The following is a 17,399-nucleotide window of genomic DNA, read 5'->3' as shown; positions in this document are numbered from 1 at the left end:
GGACAGGCCCCTTGAGAATGTGCCTCTTTGGCAAGCAATGGAGACCTTGTGGGCCCAGGAGAAACTTTTCTCACACCCTTAACTACATAGAAGAATCTAAATTGGAGGGTCTTTCCAGAATAAGAGTTATTAGTAAAGATAAATTTTATCCAAGTGACTCATCTACATGACAGGGCAAACATCTAATTACCAAACATCTCTTCTTATCACCCTGTGAATAACATTCCTTTCCTCTGAAGTCCCAGACCCCTACTACTTTCTCCTTGGTTCAGAATAACATATATACCTCATTTTGCCCGTCTGTGGAATTTCCATGCCTGTATGATTTCCTTGTACATATGCTATTAAATCAGATTTTCCCCTGTCAATCTGCTTCATGCCAATCTGATTTTTAGTCCAGTTAGAAGGGCCTTTAAAGGGGGCAGGAATTCCCGCTCCCTGATATATCAATTACGAGTGGACACAATTCAGCCCACGATAGAGATTCAAATTTTACTGGAATTTTAGTTGGGTATGCTTTTGTAGACTTTAAGGATATTAATAAATGACTTTGTAATTACTGAAAATATCAAAACAAATGAAATCTAAGTGGCAAGTATGACATGTGCTGGAAGCCGAAATGGGGAGTAAGTGTAGAGCACATGTAGTTGAATTTCTCTCCCATTGTGGAGATACCTTCTTCAGGATTCCCAAGAATCCTGATTGAACATATCCCATGTATCAAAATTCAACTCATTTGTCCTTGGTCTGGCATCTGAAGCAGACTTACCACTCTTCAGAAGAAAGCTGTCTAATATTTTAGGAAGTTTACCATTTTCCCATGAATTTATCTTCTCTAGTCCACCCCCTCCTCCCATACTCTTGCACATTTTTATATGTCAAGCTCTTTAAAAACTTGCCATCATAGTGATTGTTAAAAAGTGTATCCTAACCGAATTAGTATGTTCGACATTTTTAATCTGGCATGTTTCAAAGAGAATTGTATTCACACAATTGATTTTTCTAATGTAATTGAAGTTTTTCCTTTCAACTAGAAAAAAAAAAAATGAACTAAACCTGTAATATAGAAACACCAGGCATCCGGGAGCCTGGGTGGCTCAGTCGGTTAAGTGTTTCACTGTTGGTTTCAGCTCAGGTCATGATCTCACAGTTTCATGAGTTCAAGCCCCACATCAGGCTCGGTGTGACAGTGTCGAGCCTACTTGGGATTCTCTATCTCCCTCTCTCTCTCTCTCTCTCTCTCTGCTCCTCCCCCACTTGCACTCTGTCTCTCTTAAAATAAATAAACTTTAAAAAAAAAGGAAAAGAAACACCCCTTCTTATGATGTTTTAACTCAGACAGCTTCATAAATAAAAATCTACCTTCTGGAGCAACACTATATCAATTTTGCCTGCTTCCAGCAGATGGCACTGAAGATTGTGCACGGTAATTTTTGCCAAGGGTAGCACTTCCCAGCCCCTTCCTGGCTTAGCCCAGATAGAAAATAAGAATATTTCTGTGGGGTAAACACACAGGGAAGTTGCAGCCCCAGGAGACTAGGCTGGGGATCACCTGAAAGCCCCCTCAGGACAATCCTCCAATGTCTGAAGAGGATTGATATTTGGCACATCTTTTAATGCATTGCAGCCCACAGCGTCCCCTGGTACTTTGGTTGGGAAATGCTGACCCAGGTCATCTTCTTATTAATTTGGAACCTACAATGAGTTTACATTTTTTTTTTAATTTTATTAGTGTTTGTTTATTTTGAGAGAGAACACACATGTGAGAGCGGGGGAGGGGGCAGAGAGAGAGAGAGAGAGAGAGAGAGAGAGAATCCCAGGCAGGCTCCATGCTGTCACCACAGAGCCTGATCTGGGGCTCAATCCCACAAACTGTGAGATCCTGAACCAAACCCAAGAATCAGACACTCAGTTGACTGAGCTACCCAGGTGCCCAGAGTTTACATTTTTAAAGTGTACTTTACAAATATTAATCCCAACATTTTTTTTAAGTTTATTTATTTATTTTGAAAGAGAAAGTGAGCACAAGCAGGGGAGTGGCAGAGAGAGAAGGAGAGAGAATCCCAAGCAGGCTCCTTGCTGTCAGCACACAGCCCGATGCAGGGGCTCAGTCCCACCAATGGTGAGATCATGATCTGAGCTGAAAGCAAGAGTCAGATGCTTAACCGACTGAGTCACACACATGCCCCAAATCTCAACATTTATGTCAGTGAGAGAGCAGTGAAAATTTTGACAATATTTAGAATAAGAATTTAACATAAAAGAGGTTTAAGAATGGAAACTCATAATAATTAAATATACAGTGAATTGGGACAAACCACTTGAAAGTAGGAGCAATTCTGAAGGGCAAACAGTGAACTCATGCCTTTACAAAAATGCCATTTGTTATGGACTGAATTGCACCCCACTCCAAATGTATATGCTGAAGCACTAACCCCCATGTAACTATATTGGAGCTAGGTCTTTAATGAGGAGGTGATTAAGGTTAAATGAGACCAGAATGGTGGAGATCAGATCTGATAGAACTGGCTCCCTTATGCAAAGAGACACCAGAGACATTGCTCTCCGTGTTATGTGAGGACGTAGAGGGAAGGCCAGGTTCCGCAAGCCAGGAAGAGAACTCTCGCCAGAACCTTCCATGTTGCCACCCTGAGCTTGGACTTTCAGCCCCCAGAAGTGTGGGAAATAAATTTCTGTTATTCAAGCCACCCAGTCTATTGTATTTTGTTATGGCAGCCTGAGTCAATACAACATTTTTCTACAACAATAATCAGCAAGAGGAAAAATAATGACCCAAATGTTGAATATGTGGTGAGATGATCAGTGTCAACATCGGGCACCCATCAACCCAGTAGGAGCGGGTTCAGTATCTTAAAGGCATAAGAAAGTACTGCCGCTGTAGGAAGCCAGGGTAATACCAGGCCCAGTTCAATCTATACCACATCAACAGGAGTGGGACCAGGGAGGCCTACACTGCAGCTGCTAAGTAGTTCTCTTGTCATCCGGGCAGGGCATTTCTTTCCTCAATGGACTTTCAAATGTAATTGAAACGATGCCCTTTGGAACCCTGCTACTCAACGTGTGGGTCATGGAGGACCAGCAGCAGCAGCAGCACCTGGGAGCTTATTAAAAATGCAGAATCTCAAGACATCCCCAAATCCGCTAAATCAGAAAACTGCATTTTAGAAGATCCTCAAGTGATTCGTAGGCACATCGAAGTTCGAGAGGCACCACTTTACAACTTGCTACCAGTAAAAAGAAAAGAGTAAGCTTGGTTCTAAAGCTTCAAAGAACTGGCTCTTTCTGTTTGGTGAACATGCATATGGGGCCTAGGAGGGTAAACTCTTCTACTTACTCTGGACTTGTGAATGTTAGAACAATGGGGCTTTAGAAGCCTAAGCTGATCATATGTACAAGAGTTTCTAAGGTTCTAAAAATAGGTTGTGTATCCCTGCTGTCTCCTGAATGTGTGTGTGTGTGTGTGTGTGTGTGTGCAAGAGAGAAAGAGAAATGTCCTAGAGATTTCAAGTTGTATGGTAGATGCTCAGTAAATGGGAATTCCATTCGTTCAATTCCCTCAGAATACGAGGTTAGAAATTCTCAGATGGCAGAGTTGTGGGCTATGTTTATCATATTCCCAGTGGAATATACAGGGTTGTTCAATTTAACTAATTGCTTCAGACTGCTGTGCATTTTCAGTTCTTCCATTTTGCCAATTTTCTTGTCTTTCCTGTATTTATTCTGGCCACTGATAACGATTGCTGCTCTCAATATGCCCATATCAATAGTACCTCCCCCGCCCCATCTTGTGATTCATTGTTTCTAACTTGCTATGGGTTGGATAAGCAGATAGCTACAGAAATTATAGTACTATATATCTGAAATAATAGCCAAATCTTCTAAGTAAGAACTTGACAGAATTTTCTGCATGCAGTTTTGTGCACAAGTTGACTATATGGTAATTATTTGCCTAATAATCCCTATCTTTTTTTTTTCTTTTAGGATCTTAGCTGTGTCTTAGATTTTCGAGACTTACGTGATAATTAGATGACATAAACATAAGCAATCACATAATATAAACGTCAGTGAAACTGTTTCTTCCCATCACAGTATAAGTGGTAGAACTCAATTTAGAATGCCATAATAAAAAGAAAAAATAAAGATTCACAAGGAACAGAAAAAAATAATAGAGCAAGTTTATAGGGAAAAAAATCAAGAAATTCCAATATAAAAAAGTAAGAATAGGGGCGCCTGGGTGGCGCAGTCGGTTAAGAGTCCGACTTCAGCCAGGTCACGATCTCGTGGTCTGTGAGTTCGAGCCCCGCGTCAGGCTCTGGGCTGATGGCTCGGAGCCTGGAGCCTGTTTCCGATTCTGTGTCTCCCTCTCTCTCTGCCCCTCCCCCATTCATGCTCTGTCTCTCTCTGTCCCAAAAATAAATAAAAACGTTGAAAAAAAAATTTTTTAAAAAAGTAAGAATATATGTAAAAGATCCTGCATAAAATATTTGGGAACAGATTATATCTTATTCATCTGTCCATTGCCAGTACCAGCTGTAGAAAGCCAGGGAAGTGCCAGACCCAGTTTAATCTGTACCACATCAATACAAGTGGAGCCAGGTAGGACTACACTGCAGCTGCTAAGTAGTTCCCTTGGTATCATCCAAGCAGGGTATTTCTTTCCCCAGTGAACTTGCAAATGTAATAGAAAGATGCCCTTTGGAAACTTGCTACTCAAAGTGTGGGCCTACGAAAAATGCAATAAATGTGTAAATAGATCAGATAAAGAAGGAGAAAGAAGAAAATTGTTTTTCATATTGGGACAGAGACACCCAATAGGGAATGCTACTAAAAGAGAAAAGGTATGGGGCACCTGGGTGGCTCAGTTGTTTAAGCGTCTGACCCTCAATCTCTGCTCAGGTCATGATCTCACAGTTTCTGAGATCGAGCCCCGCGTGGGCCTCTGTGCTGACAGCACAGAGCCTGCTTGGGATTCTGTCTCTCTCTCTCCTGCCCTCTGCCCCTCCCTCACTCATGTTTGCACATGCGCTGTCTCTCAAAATAAGTAAATAAACATTACAAAAAACACAAGAGAGAAAAAAGGTGTTCCACAAAGGTCAGACATGATTTAAAAACTAGAGAATAAAAAAACCTGTCTGAGGATGGGAAGCGAGGCTACAGCAGAGAAAGGACTGCACTAGCATCTTCTGAGATCCACATAGGTCTTTAGTTGTGAAGTCTCCTGCAACTTCTGTTATAAAGAATGTAAGTCCCGAGTTAGGGGTGACACATAGTGGCACATGTGTCAGAATCTAACACTCAGCAAAAATTTCCCTCCTGTACCTGCAGAAGGGCTTAATTTCAATTACAGCACTCTCCCACTGAACACAGACTTGGAGGTCAGCATTTGCTTCAACACCGCCTATCGATCAGAATCGACACAGGCACTACCATATTTGGCATTTCTGGCACTGTCATCACACATCTAAAAACGATCACTTTTAATGACTGGCAAAAAAATTGAAGAGACGTCCTGAAGAAAAGGAGCATTACCTCCCAATGTGAAAGAAAAACAATGAACCAAGTCACCTTAACTTTGCTATTCAAAAGCGGTGGTTCTCATATTTTCCTACGTGTTCAGAATCACCAGGAGAGTTTGCTGTTGGGGCCCATGTCCAGTGTTCAGTAGGTCTTAGGTGGGACCTGTTAATTTGCATTTCAAACATTTTGAGATCCATCATTCTAAAGAATACTGGAATACATTTTAAATATGCAAAACTGAAAATCCTTTGACAAGCAAAACAGTGTATCATAATTAGCATAGCTTTATGAAGAAAAATGTAAATGAACCCAGCATAGCTTGTAGTGAATGGAGTAAAGATTTTGGAGCTAAATAGACCTTGGTTTGATCTCTGGTTCTGCTATTTACAGGTTCATGACTTTTGCTAATACTGAACTCTAGAAGTCTTAGTTTCCTCTGGTAAAATGGGGATAAGAAAAATATCCCGTAGAGTTATTGCGTTATTGTGAAGACTAAATGGAAATATATATATATATATATATATATATATATATACACACATATATATCCACATATATACGCATCTCAAGTGACTAGTACAGTGCCTGGCACATGGTAAGCATTCATTCACTCATTCAAGCCTTTATCCTTTTCTTCACCGATAGCTGTCACGAAACTTAAAGCAAGAGAGCAAAATAACACATTTTCATAAAGTTTGTAGGATCTGGAGCACCTGGGTGACTCAGTCGGTTAAGCGTCTGACTCTTAATTTCAGCTCAGGTCATGATTTCAGGGTCCTGAGATCAAATTTTGCCTCAGGCTCTGCACTGTCAGTGCAGATTCTCTCTCCCTTTTTCTCTGCTCCTCCCTTGCCCTTACGCTCTCTTTCTAATAAATAAACATTAAAAAAAAAGTTGTAGGATCTGACATGCAAAAGATTCTTATAACCATGCTAGAAAATAGAAAATACTATGGTAAATTAGTGGACAAGAGGAAGCAGCTCAGATGATAAAGATTGTGGGGAAGATTGCTGAAACATGGTTCCAGTCCTCCTCTTTAGGAGTCTCCCCTAAAACAGATAGGGCTTGCCTTCATTACATATACCTCTGATTAAAGGAAGATACATTCAGGGGCAAAATGCCAATTGCCTAGTGATTCCCTTACCCTCATAATGGTAGCCCTTAATCCAGCGGTTTTTTTTTTTGGTTTTTTTTTGTTTTTTTTTTCAAAGAACTCCTGGGAAGCCTTGGAACCTGTAACCATGTAATCTCCTTGATAAAGCAAAGTGTGATTTTTGCTCATGCAGGGCTTAGGTTTCTGTGGAAAAGCTGGGAATGCTGCGGAAAAGAGCTTGCCACTTCTATGTGGAGCATGACGTCTCTTTGAAAACCCTAAAACTCAAAAGTACTTATCCAACTACTGCAATCCTATTTGTAGTCCATTTGATGCATTAAAGCACCAAATACCATTAATTCATGGGAACAACAAAAGGGAAGCTTTGCATTATGCTAGATCACACTACATGATTTCCATAATTATTCGGTAAATTAGACTTATCACTCCAGAAACATCTTGCTACATCCCATTTCAAATTCAATGTTTCTGAACAATTTCACTTTTTTTAATTGTTATTTATTTTGAGAGAGAGAGAAAGCACGAGTGGGGGAGGGGGGGGGGAGAGAGAGAGAGAGAGAGAGAGAGAGAGAGAGAGAGAGATAATCCCCAGCAGGCTACCCCAGGGCTAGATCTCAGGAACCTTGAGATCACGACCTGGGCATAAATCAAGAGTCAGAGGCTTAACCCACCGAGGGCTTAACCATCAGGTGCCCTTGAGCAATTTCATTTCTAATAAAGATGGTAGCACACTAAGGGTTCTAAGATGGAAAAATGACTTGGGTAATAAAGTCCAAGATTTGCTTGCCAGTTAGCCTGCTGGCATAGGCCAGGGATTCAAAGATTTCAAGGTATATAATGCAGGCGGAGTTTCTGCTTTGGATGCTATAGCTTCTCATCTAAACATCAACAGAATGATGCAACTCTTGGCAAAAATGAGGAAGATAAAAGTTTGTCTTCCAGTTTCTCTTGCTCTATTTCCTCCTTCCCCTTCCATAGATTTAAGTTAGTGGGAAAAGTTTAGAATAACGCACTTATTTCGATCCTTGTGTTTATCAAAGAGAAATGTTTCCTCTTCCTTTGCTGAGGATTACAATTTCCTACAGACAGGGACCCTGAATGCCGTATTTCCTTTAGAATTAACATTGAGAGGGAAAATTTCAAGATGAAAAACCGAAAGTGAATCCAGGGTTCCCGTTCAGGAGGAAGGGTGGGTGGGGTCAGGCCAGTGCGGCGTGGCCCTGAGCTCCGGATGTCACCCCGAGGCTAGGGTGCGGCGCGGATCCCCCTCCCAACCCCGCGGGGCCAGGCTCGCCGCGCGCGCAGCCTCCGCACAGATGGGAGTCCTACCGGGGCCCATCCCTTCCCTCTCAAAGCGACCGGGGCTCCGCCGGTGCCGGAGCAGTTTAGTCGCCAGGCTGGCGGGGAGGCCGCGGCCCCGGACCCCGCCTCGAGCCTGAGCTTGCCGGGCTTCGACCTGCAGGGGGCGTTGCGTCGGCGGCCCAAGGCCTCGGTGCGGGGAGCCACCCGAGTCGGGAGCCCCGCACTCAGGGTTTGGGGCGCGCAGCACGGCCCGACGAGGCGGGCCAGGGGCCCGGCACCTGCGTCCGCAGAGCGGGTCTCCCCGGTGGAGTGCCGACACCCGGCCGCGGTCCCGGGCGACTCCCTCGGTGACGCCAGGCGCGTTCCTTCCTCTTCCTTTCGCCTCTCCGGCCCCGCCTTCCCTTCCCTCCGCCCACCTCCCTGAAGCGGAGCCGCCGCCGCCAGCAGCGCCGTCATGTCGGCCCCCGCCGAATCCCCTCATCCGGCCGCCAGCGCCCGAATCCCGCCCAAGCTTGGAGGAGCCGCAGCCTCAGGAGCCGCCGCGCCCGCCGGCCTGGGCCCGGCGCCGCACCAGCAGAACGGTGAGGCGGGCGGCCCCTGCGGAGCGCGGGGCCTAGCGCCGGCGGGGCAGCCTGGGCGGCTACTCGGGGCGGGCTGGACCGGGCTGGGCCGTGGGGGGCGTCGGGGCGGGGGCAGAGGCGGGTTGGGGCGCTGAGCCGAGGCCGCGGGCGGAGGCCGCGTGGGGGGCGGACTTTGGGGGGGGAACGCGTGGTACGGAGGGGGGGGAGGGGCGCCCTGGCGCGGGGGCGGGGGCCGACCTGGGAAAGCTGGGGCTGGGGCTGTTTACGTAATGTGACCCTAGGCCGGAAAGCGGCCGGGGTTAGTGGGGACGGTGGAAAAGGAGGGGCCCAGGTGCAGTTTAAAAACCCTCATATCCAGCCTGAGCGCAGGCGAGTTGCCCGGAGCGACCCTTTCTCCGGCGAAAAGCCGAGGCCGCAGAGTGCGTGGTCTGGAGAAAACTGGTGTAGCCATGGAACTGCATGGATTGTGCCCTTCCCGAGTCAGGAAAATTGCTTTGATTTCTGCGGCCCAGCGAGCCCGCTGCCTTGTAGGGAACTTAAGTTAGCGCGCAAGTTTGTAGACAAAAGGGTGTAAATATGCAACATAAGAGTAACCGTAACCCTGACCCAATTTGGCCTCAGGATCTGTCATTGCCGCTGCGGCTGCTGCTCTAGCGTTTGGGGTTTGCTTGTCGCGTTGTAAAGGGAGCAGGTGTCAAACGGATTTAAACGAATACCTTTAGATCTGGGTGGCTTTTTTCCCTCAGCTTCACTTTCAGAAATAAAGCGTGCCAGAGTTGGCCCTGCTTTGAGGAAAGAAAGGCCTTCGTACAGGCAGCAGCCTGTGCAACTTGAAAGCCGCTTTCATGCTAAGGTCGTAGGCTTTTAGTATGCAGGAGATTCAAGTGAAAAATAATCGTTTCTGGGGTATTCATTACCTAATCTTGAGATTTGAATGTTTGTGGATGGAGCCACGGTAGGAGGAACTCATGTTATAGACTTGATAGTATTTTAGATGAGAACTCTTGGAAGTAATGGAATACTTCAGAAAAAGTGCCCTGTGTTCATAAGAGAACAAAACTACACTAGTACACTGTACTAATACACTAGTACAAACGACTTTTGGATGGACCTGTTTCGTACAATTTGCTAATGAAAATTCATTGGGTTATGTCAGTTCAGCCAATATCTAGTTTTTACAGCTTATGCTTTTCTAACATGAAGATTACCGTGTATCCTGACAATCAGTGGTTGATGTCTTAGGCTTAGTATCCTTTGGATCAACCATACTTGGCAATATTATATGCTTCCAATGGTCATTGTTTGCTGTCGTGGGTTTGAATGTGAACATTGTTGTAGTTTTGTGTTCCTGTCCTGAACGTACATAAAGATATTTGTGAGCAGTTTTTTTCTTGTGAACTTAATATAAATTGTTGTTTTTGTTTTGTTTTTGAACAGTTTTGTGTGTGAAGGAACTAGCACATGGCCATTTAAGAAGAGATCCCAAGTGTTTTAGAATATTGTAAACCCATGTTTAACAGTGATCCAAGGATTGCCTTTTCTTGATTCTGTGTAACATCATTACTGTGTTAGTGAATGATTTTTAAAGTGGGAGATATTGATCTTAGCCTTATAAGTTTTGTGAATGCTCAAGAAATGCCAGAATATCAATTGTAATGAGTGTAGTAAGAACGTTAGAAGCCAGATACGGATGATGCTTTGTTTCTACCATTTAACATAATTCATTAAAGCATTTGTGGAATGTTTAATACTTGGGTACTCAAGATTAGCGTAGTGGAAAGTGAATCACTGCCTTTGTCCTAAATTCACCTGTATTTTGGTGACATTCGACTTGGTGGTGACCTTGAGGGATTTGACAGGTATCGATAGGAAGGCAAGACTGTCTTGAGTCAGAGGTTACAGCATGGACAAAAGTCTCAAATTGTGGAAGTGCACGGCATGTTTAGAAGAGAAGCTGTCAAGAGACAAGAAGTGTGCTGGGTAATAGGGAGAACCCAAAGCATTGAAGCTGAAAAGGATACTTAAAAAGGGGTCAGGTTGCAGAAAGGCCTTGAGTATCATTGCCAAAGAATTTGGAAATTAAGATAAAAAACTAGGCTAAGAGAGGAAATGGTAATAGTTCTCATCACAAGAAAAGAAAATCTGTAACTATGTATGGTGACAGATGTTAACCACTTATTGTAGTGATCATTTTGCAGTTTATACAAATACTGAATCATTCTTTTAGTCTACCGGAAACTAATAGAGCATGTGTCCATTATACTTCAAAAAAATAAAGTAAAATAAAAAACTACAGTCAATTTTTTGTTGTTTTGGTGGAAGGAAGTAGCTTAAGTAGAGAAGTAGCAACATCAAATCTGTTTTTGTCTTTTTTTGCTAATCTTAGAAAAAAACAATTTTTGCTACATTGTTTTGGCATTTGTAGATAAAGATTAAGCAATCCTTTGGGGTTTTGGTTCATTCTTTAGCCCTACATGAAATAGTTTTCCTTTTAATTTGTCTGTATGGAATTCCAGGCATGATGAAAAAGAAACATGTCAGAAGTATGAGGATAGAACATTACAGGAGACAGAATTGTTAAACTGGAATGTTATCTATAGATCACTTATTTAGTGGTTATCCAACCTTTTTAAAAAACATATTTATTGCTCTGAAGGAAATAGTGGATAGACCACTGATGGAAAAATCAGACAAAAGCAGAGCCGTTAGGATTAAAATAGAGGTGGATATTGAGATGTTTTTGGAGTGCAGCCTGAACAACACCTAGTCCACTTCCCTAATTGTACAGAGGAAATTGAGATCTGGAAGGGTTAAGTGGGTATGTTTTTCACCAATTCCTGTGTAAACTTGCTGAGGGTAGCAGTTTTGTCTCCCTCATCACTGCTGTATATATTCAGGCCCTGGAACAAATAATGGGTATTCAGTAAACATTAGTTAAATCAACTCCAATTCAGTCTTCCTAATTCCAAGTCCAGTTCTCTTTCTATTAAGAGACTGTAGGGGCGCCTGGGTGGCGCAGTCGGTTAAGCGTCCGACTTCAGCCAGGTCACGATCTCGCGGTCCGTGAGTTCGAGCCCCGCGTCGGGCGCTGGGCTGATGGCTCGGAGCCTGGAGCCTGTTTCCGATTCTGTGTCTCCCTCTCTCTCTGCCCCTCCCCTGTTCATGCTCTGTCTCTCTCTGTCCCAAAAAAAAAATAAAAATAAAAATAAAAAAATAAACGTTGAAAGAGACTGTAAAAAGTTTCTTTTTCAGAGACTTTTTTTTTTTTTGAAAGGGTAGGAAATAGGCAGAAAACTGAGTCTATCACTTTTGCTTTCTGGGTTTAACTGTTCACATGCTCTTTCCCACTTAACTTGAATATAATAGTTCGACTTGAGCTTGTGACATACTTGTCTTACACTTCCTTTTGTGGACTTGGATTTCTGTACTTCAGTTTTTCACTGATCAGCATATAGGCTTTTAGAATTATTTGTATTTCCATATGAGGTGTTAGTTGAATATTTTTCAACTTTTACTCTGCCTTTTCAGAGTCTTTCCAAAGTCTAGTCCTCAAAACCTGAAAGACTGGGTGAAATAATAATCCTGGCAATAATGATGGGGTAACTTCAAAATTTCTCCCAACTGACCTACATTGAAAGGGGTAATTCAAAAGTTTTTTTTGAGGGCAGGCACCCAGATTTAAGAGTAAACCACTGCTGTCTAGTTCTACTTTGGGGAAGCAAATGGTGCTCATTTTCAAATGAAAATGTGTTTTCTTTCTTCCATATGCCTTTATTAGGAATGATACTGCTGGCAGTTTTATCATTTCAATTGCTAATAATGTGAGAAAGAGGAGATAGTAATGGGAATTATTGGACTCCATAATGGCATAAGCATACCGTTCACTCAGCAGTACTATCTGGTCAGTTATAGGAAACCCTTCAACTTTGAGAGCACATGCAAAATTTAAAATGATATAAAGCTCCCTAGTGTGTCTGAAGAAAGTTCTTTTTGATCAGAGCAGCATCTGTGTCTCAGGTTTCTACTCTTTATAGCTCAGCAGAAACATCAGGTCCTCTGGTAAAGATATTGGTATGGCACAATGTAACCATCTGGATACATAATTTCTTTCTAAACTGATTAATAGATAAGGATCTTAAAAATTATTCCTTATATAAACAGGTGTCTTTTATGTGGGTTTAAATTTTATTTTTCGTTGCTGTATGTATTGCATTAATTATTTGCAGTGTCTTTTCATTCCCACTGCAGTCCCTCCTCTCAGGTTTCTGAGATTATATCTGTAATGATTTTTGTAAACCACATTCATTGCCACTGATTATAGCATTTGAGCTAACTTCATCTTTCTAATTATCTGTAAACCCTGAAGTATTAGATCCTTAAAAACATTGAAATAGAACAGATTTTTGAGCCAGTCTTCAATGGACTTTCCTAGAAATGAGACCCTCATGTTAGCACTGCACGTTAGAGCAAATCATGTTATATTCAGCCCTGGGAAAGCCACTCTTTCCAGTAGGCTAAGCATACTCAGAATTGCAGAAGGTGTGGGCTAGTAAAAAGTCGTTGGCTTTGATACAGCTCAGGGTTTTGTAGAGATAATTACTTAACATCTCTGAGTTTCAGGGGATAATAATACCTTTCTTCTAGAGTTGTAGAGAGAGTTTTATTAAATGAGTTACTATTTTTAAAGTACCTGGTGCTTAGCAAAATGAGATATTTAGCAAATGAGAGTCCCCTTCATTCCGTTTCCTTCAGAACACCAGGATATAAATTCTTTGGATGGCAGAGACTGTATGAGTTTTCCTCATCATATTCTGCAGTAGGCACTCAACTGAGTAAGTGAACTTGGCTTCATATTCATTATTATTTTTGAAGACTGACCCCTGAAAGGATCTGTGTATGGTCAGCTCTCTCTTAAGGCTCAATCACTGTTTCAGTCTTTTTATTATTTTCTTACACTGCTCAGCCAGGCCTTCTTTCCTCCAACAGATCTACTCTTGAAAGGTTTCCTTTAATAGGCCATCTACCTCAGCTAGCTGGCTGCAGGAAGGTGGATTTAATTGGTGCTGAAAGCTGCTTGTGATAGGAACTGAGGAAAAGCAAGAGGAAATAGGGAGGCTAGAGGGAGTTGTAAAATGCTTCGCCTAGCCAAGCGAATGGCCAAGTCTGAACTTGCTTGTTTTTCTCAGTATTTCTGAGAAACAGGTATTGTGAAATGAGCTTTGGAACCTGCAATGCCTAGCTTCTTCACTATTTATCAACTGTTTGAATCTGTATACATTAGTGACCTTTCATATCCCCATTTGTCTGTAAAGTGACAATAGTGACACTTCACAGGATTGTTGTGAGAATTATATAAGATGATGTAGAGAAAAGTAATGTGCCTGGCATAGAGTAGGTTCTCAACTGGTATTGGTTTTCTTTTGGTCCCTTTACTCTTAGTACTCATTATTGTGGCAGCCAAAGAGGGGAACTGATGTACTTAATGCAGTAAGATTTCATCCAAATGGTTACATAGGCCATGTCTGTGTAGACTGTCAGCCAGCAGTGACTGGGTCAATTACTTTTGTAGCTATTAGCCTTCCATTAGAAAAGAGTAAACCAGGGTATACAGATGTGATTGGAATTACTCATTTTCTAAATCACTGGGGTTTCTAATTGCAGATTTCTGTAGGGGTGTGTGTGTCTTTATGTTTTTTATGTTTCTAAAAAATTTTTATTTTAGCAACATTATTGATACTCTATTGTCAGGAATCATATATTCAAAATATTTAACAATCAGTGCTACATACACTGACGATGGAATGGATACTAGCCTTGATGCTAGAGCAGGATGGTGTTCATGAGGTCTTGAAGGTCTGGGGCAAGGAAACAGCATTGTGGGATACAACAGGGAAGCAGGGTCGGGGCTGTGTGACTATTTACCAACTGGTTCAGAAGTACTATAATATTTTAATAAGAATGGTTAAAATGCATGAGTGGCTGAATATTGACCTATTTCTTGGTAGTTTGGTGATGGATAAATGATGTTCTTATATCCTTATATCTGATTGTGCCCCTCACGTTAGTATGAATGTATCTTTATCAGATAGAGGAGCTTATATTTTGCTGACCTTGATATTGTTTATAAGATAATGAAAAACTTGAATCTGACTTCTAAAATATATTGAAATTTGATTCAGGAAAAGACTAATGAAACAAAGACTCTCGATATTTAAAACGTTACTTTTTTGGCAAGGAAGAGGATGAGAAAACTCATTTATTTAAAGAGAGCTTATGATTAATTTTTTTGTATAGTGACTAGACATCCGTAAAATATTTACCTTGTAAATTTGGATTCTTGTGTCTGGTTTGCTTACAGCAAGAATAGAATCAATTTTCCTTTGGTGGGAATCTAGTGTCTGGAAGGAGATTATGTCCCTGAGGCAGATGTATCATCTGGATAGATCTTGTGATAGTTTAGTCTTGCCAAGAAGGACGTAGATGCTTATGGAAAACCAGAGGCCAGGAGCGCCTGGCTGGCCCAGTTAGTGAAACATGAGACTCTTGATCTCAGGGTTGTAAATTTGCACCCCAGGTTTGGTGTAGAGATTACTTAAAAATAAAATCTTTAAAATTTTATTTATCTTGTGATGATGTAGTCTTGCCAAGGAGAGCATAGATGCTTATAGAAAATCAAAGACTAGGGCGCCTGGCTGGCTCAGTTGGTGGATCATAAGACTCTTGATCTCAGGGTTGTGAGTTCGAGCCCCAGGTTTGGTGTAGAGATTATTTAAAAATAAAACCTTTAAAAGAGAAAACCAGAGACTGTATCTAACTGGTATATGATGATATCAGTCAGGTTGACCAGCTGAGCAGCTCCATTAAAAGGTATATAGACTGGGGCGCCTGGGTGGCTCAGGCAGTTAAGTGTCCAACTCTTGGTTTTGGCTCTTGGTCATGATCTCACAGTTTGTGAGTTTGAGTCCTGCATCATGCTCTGCACTGACAGTGCAGAACCTGCTTGGGATTCTCTCTCTCTCTCTCTCTCTCTCTCTCTCTCTCTCTGTGCCCCTCCCCTGCTCACATTCTCTCAAAATAAATAAGAAACTAAAATTTAAAAAAGGTATATAGACGATTTCTTAAAAATGTTTTGTTTACTTCTCAGGTCAGATTGGTACCAGTGAGTAGATAATGTGTTAGAATATATGTTCTTCTTTTATACAGACATACCTCACTTGAGGCTAAGAATGTAGAAACTTTTCAGAGATTGTATGTAACCTGAACTTCCCTGTTTTCAGTGATTTATTTGTTGATGCTCTTTTGTTTGTTGTGAGTCACTGTGTTAGGTTATTTGGTGGATGTAGTAAAATTATTTTATTTCATTGGTTCTAAGACACTTTTGTTTCACATTTTTATCTCTGAATTTGGGGGGCATCTTAGAATTGGTGGAATTTTAAAATTTGTTTTACTGAAGTGATAGAAGTCATGATATAGTTGCGTGAAAACCTGCCATTAACAGCTGATGCAGTGAGCTGAATAATGGCCCCCTAGTATGTTTCCGTCCTGATTTTTGAACCTTTGCAGCTGTGATTAAGAGTTGGGGATATTATCTTGGATCTGAGTGGGCCTGATATAATCACAACATCTGATTAGAGGGGACCTGGAGGAGTCAGCATCTAGAGGTGGGAGTAGTGTGCTTTGAAGATGGAAGAAAGGGCCATAAGCCAAGGAATGCAGGTGGCCACTAGAAGCTGAAAAAGGCAAGGAAATGGATTCCCTTCTTGGAGCCTCAGAAGGAACCATGTCTGCCCATGATCCTTTGACCTTAGCCCAGTGAACTGATTTTGGACTTCTGACCTCTAGAACTGTAAAATAATAAATTTGTGGTGTTTTAAGCCAGTTTGTGGTAATTCATTACAATAGCAGTAGAAGCTAATGCACCTGGTGAGTGTAAAAAGCAGCAGTATCAAAACACCTTAGATGTAATTAAATACTGTATATTATTACTTTCCTTTCGTTTCAAAGGCTGTTCTTCCATTTGAACTAATATAGCTATATTATCTATAATATAGATCTATATATAATATAGATCAAAAAACTTAGATACATGCATTTGTTCTTGTACTAGAGTATAATTTGCTTTATGTAGCGAAAGCTCTTAAAGTTTTGTGTTCTTTCTCTTTATTTACGCCGTCCTTCTTGATACATTGTGATGAGAGAAATGTCTGATACAGAAGTGTTTGATGATTATTTACTAGGCTTAATTTTTTCCCCAAAATGTAGGAATGATTTCCATGAGCCAGGCATTATGCTAACTTTAGGAATATGATAGAGCTGGGACCCAACTAGACTCAAATTTTTCACTTAGAGAGTTTACAGTTAGACAATTACAGTACCATGTGAAAAGTGCTGTCATTGTGGTCCAAGATGCTGTAGATGCACCATTAAGTAGGCATTCACTTGCAGGGTTAGCAGATGTTTTCTGGAGGAAGAGTTGAACTGAGATCCGAAGAATTAGAGTTGGTCAGATGAAGGGGTAAGAGAGGATTTTTGATGGTTCCAGGTGGAGGGAAGAGCCTGTGTGAAGGGTCAGAGATGAGCAAGCATGGCTTGAGAAAAATTTAGTATTGTCAACGTGTGTATGGATCAGTGATTCTTGACCTTTTCATACTCATGGCTACCTTAGTGCTAAAGTTTTAGTTGGTGGCATTCTTGAAGAAATTAAACTTTGGACACTTCTAATTTAAAAAAAGCAGGGGCATCTAGGTTGGTTAAGTGTTGGACTTCGGCTCAGGTAATGATCTCACAGTTTGTAAGTTTGAGCCCTGTTCGGGGCTCTGTGCTGACAGCTCAGAGCCCCCAGCTTCCTTTGGATTCTTTGTCTC

The 17,399-nt window shown here is 41.8% G+C and overlaps 1 protein-coding gene across 1 annotated transcript in view; it reads left to right on the top strand.

Moving 5' to 3' along the window:
* Positions 1-8,359: 8,359 nt before the first annotated feature.
* The window catches only part of SEC24B (SEC24 homolog B, COPII coat complex component), a 100,169-nt gene continuing 91,129 nt past the window's right edge, over positions 8,360-17,399 (top strand). The window contains 1 exon segment of the mRNA XM_030313279.1: positions 8,360-8,535. Coding sequence (XP_030169139.1) covers positions 8,409-8,535 — 127 coding nt within the window. The 5' untranslated portion in view covers positions 8,360-8,408.

The sequence above is a fragment of the Lynx canadensis genome, chromosome B1 (assembly GCF_007474595.2).
Source record: "Lynx canadensis isolate LIC74 chromosome B1, mLynCan4.pri.v2, whole genome shotgun sequence".
NCBI lineage: Eukaryota > Metazoa > Chordata > Mammalia > Carnivora > Felidae > Lynx > Lynx canadensis.
This window is presented reverse-complemented; position numbering and strand designations above follow the sequence as displayed.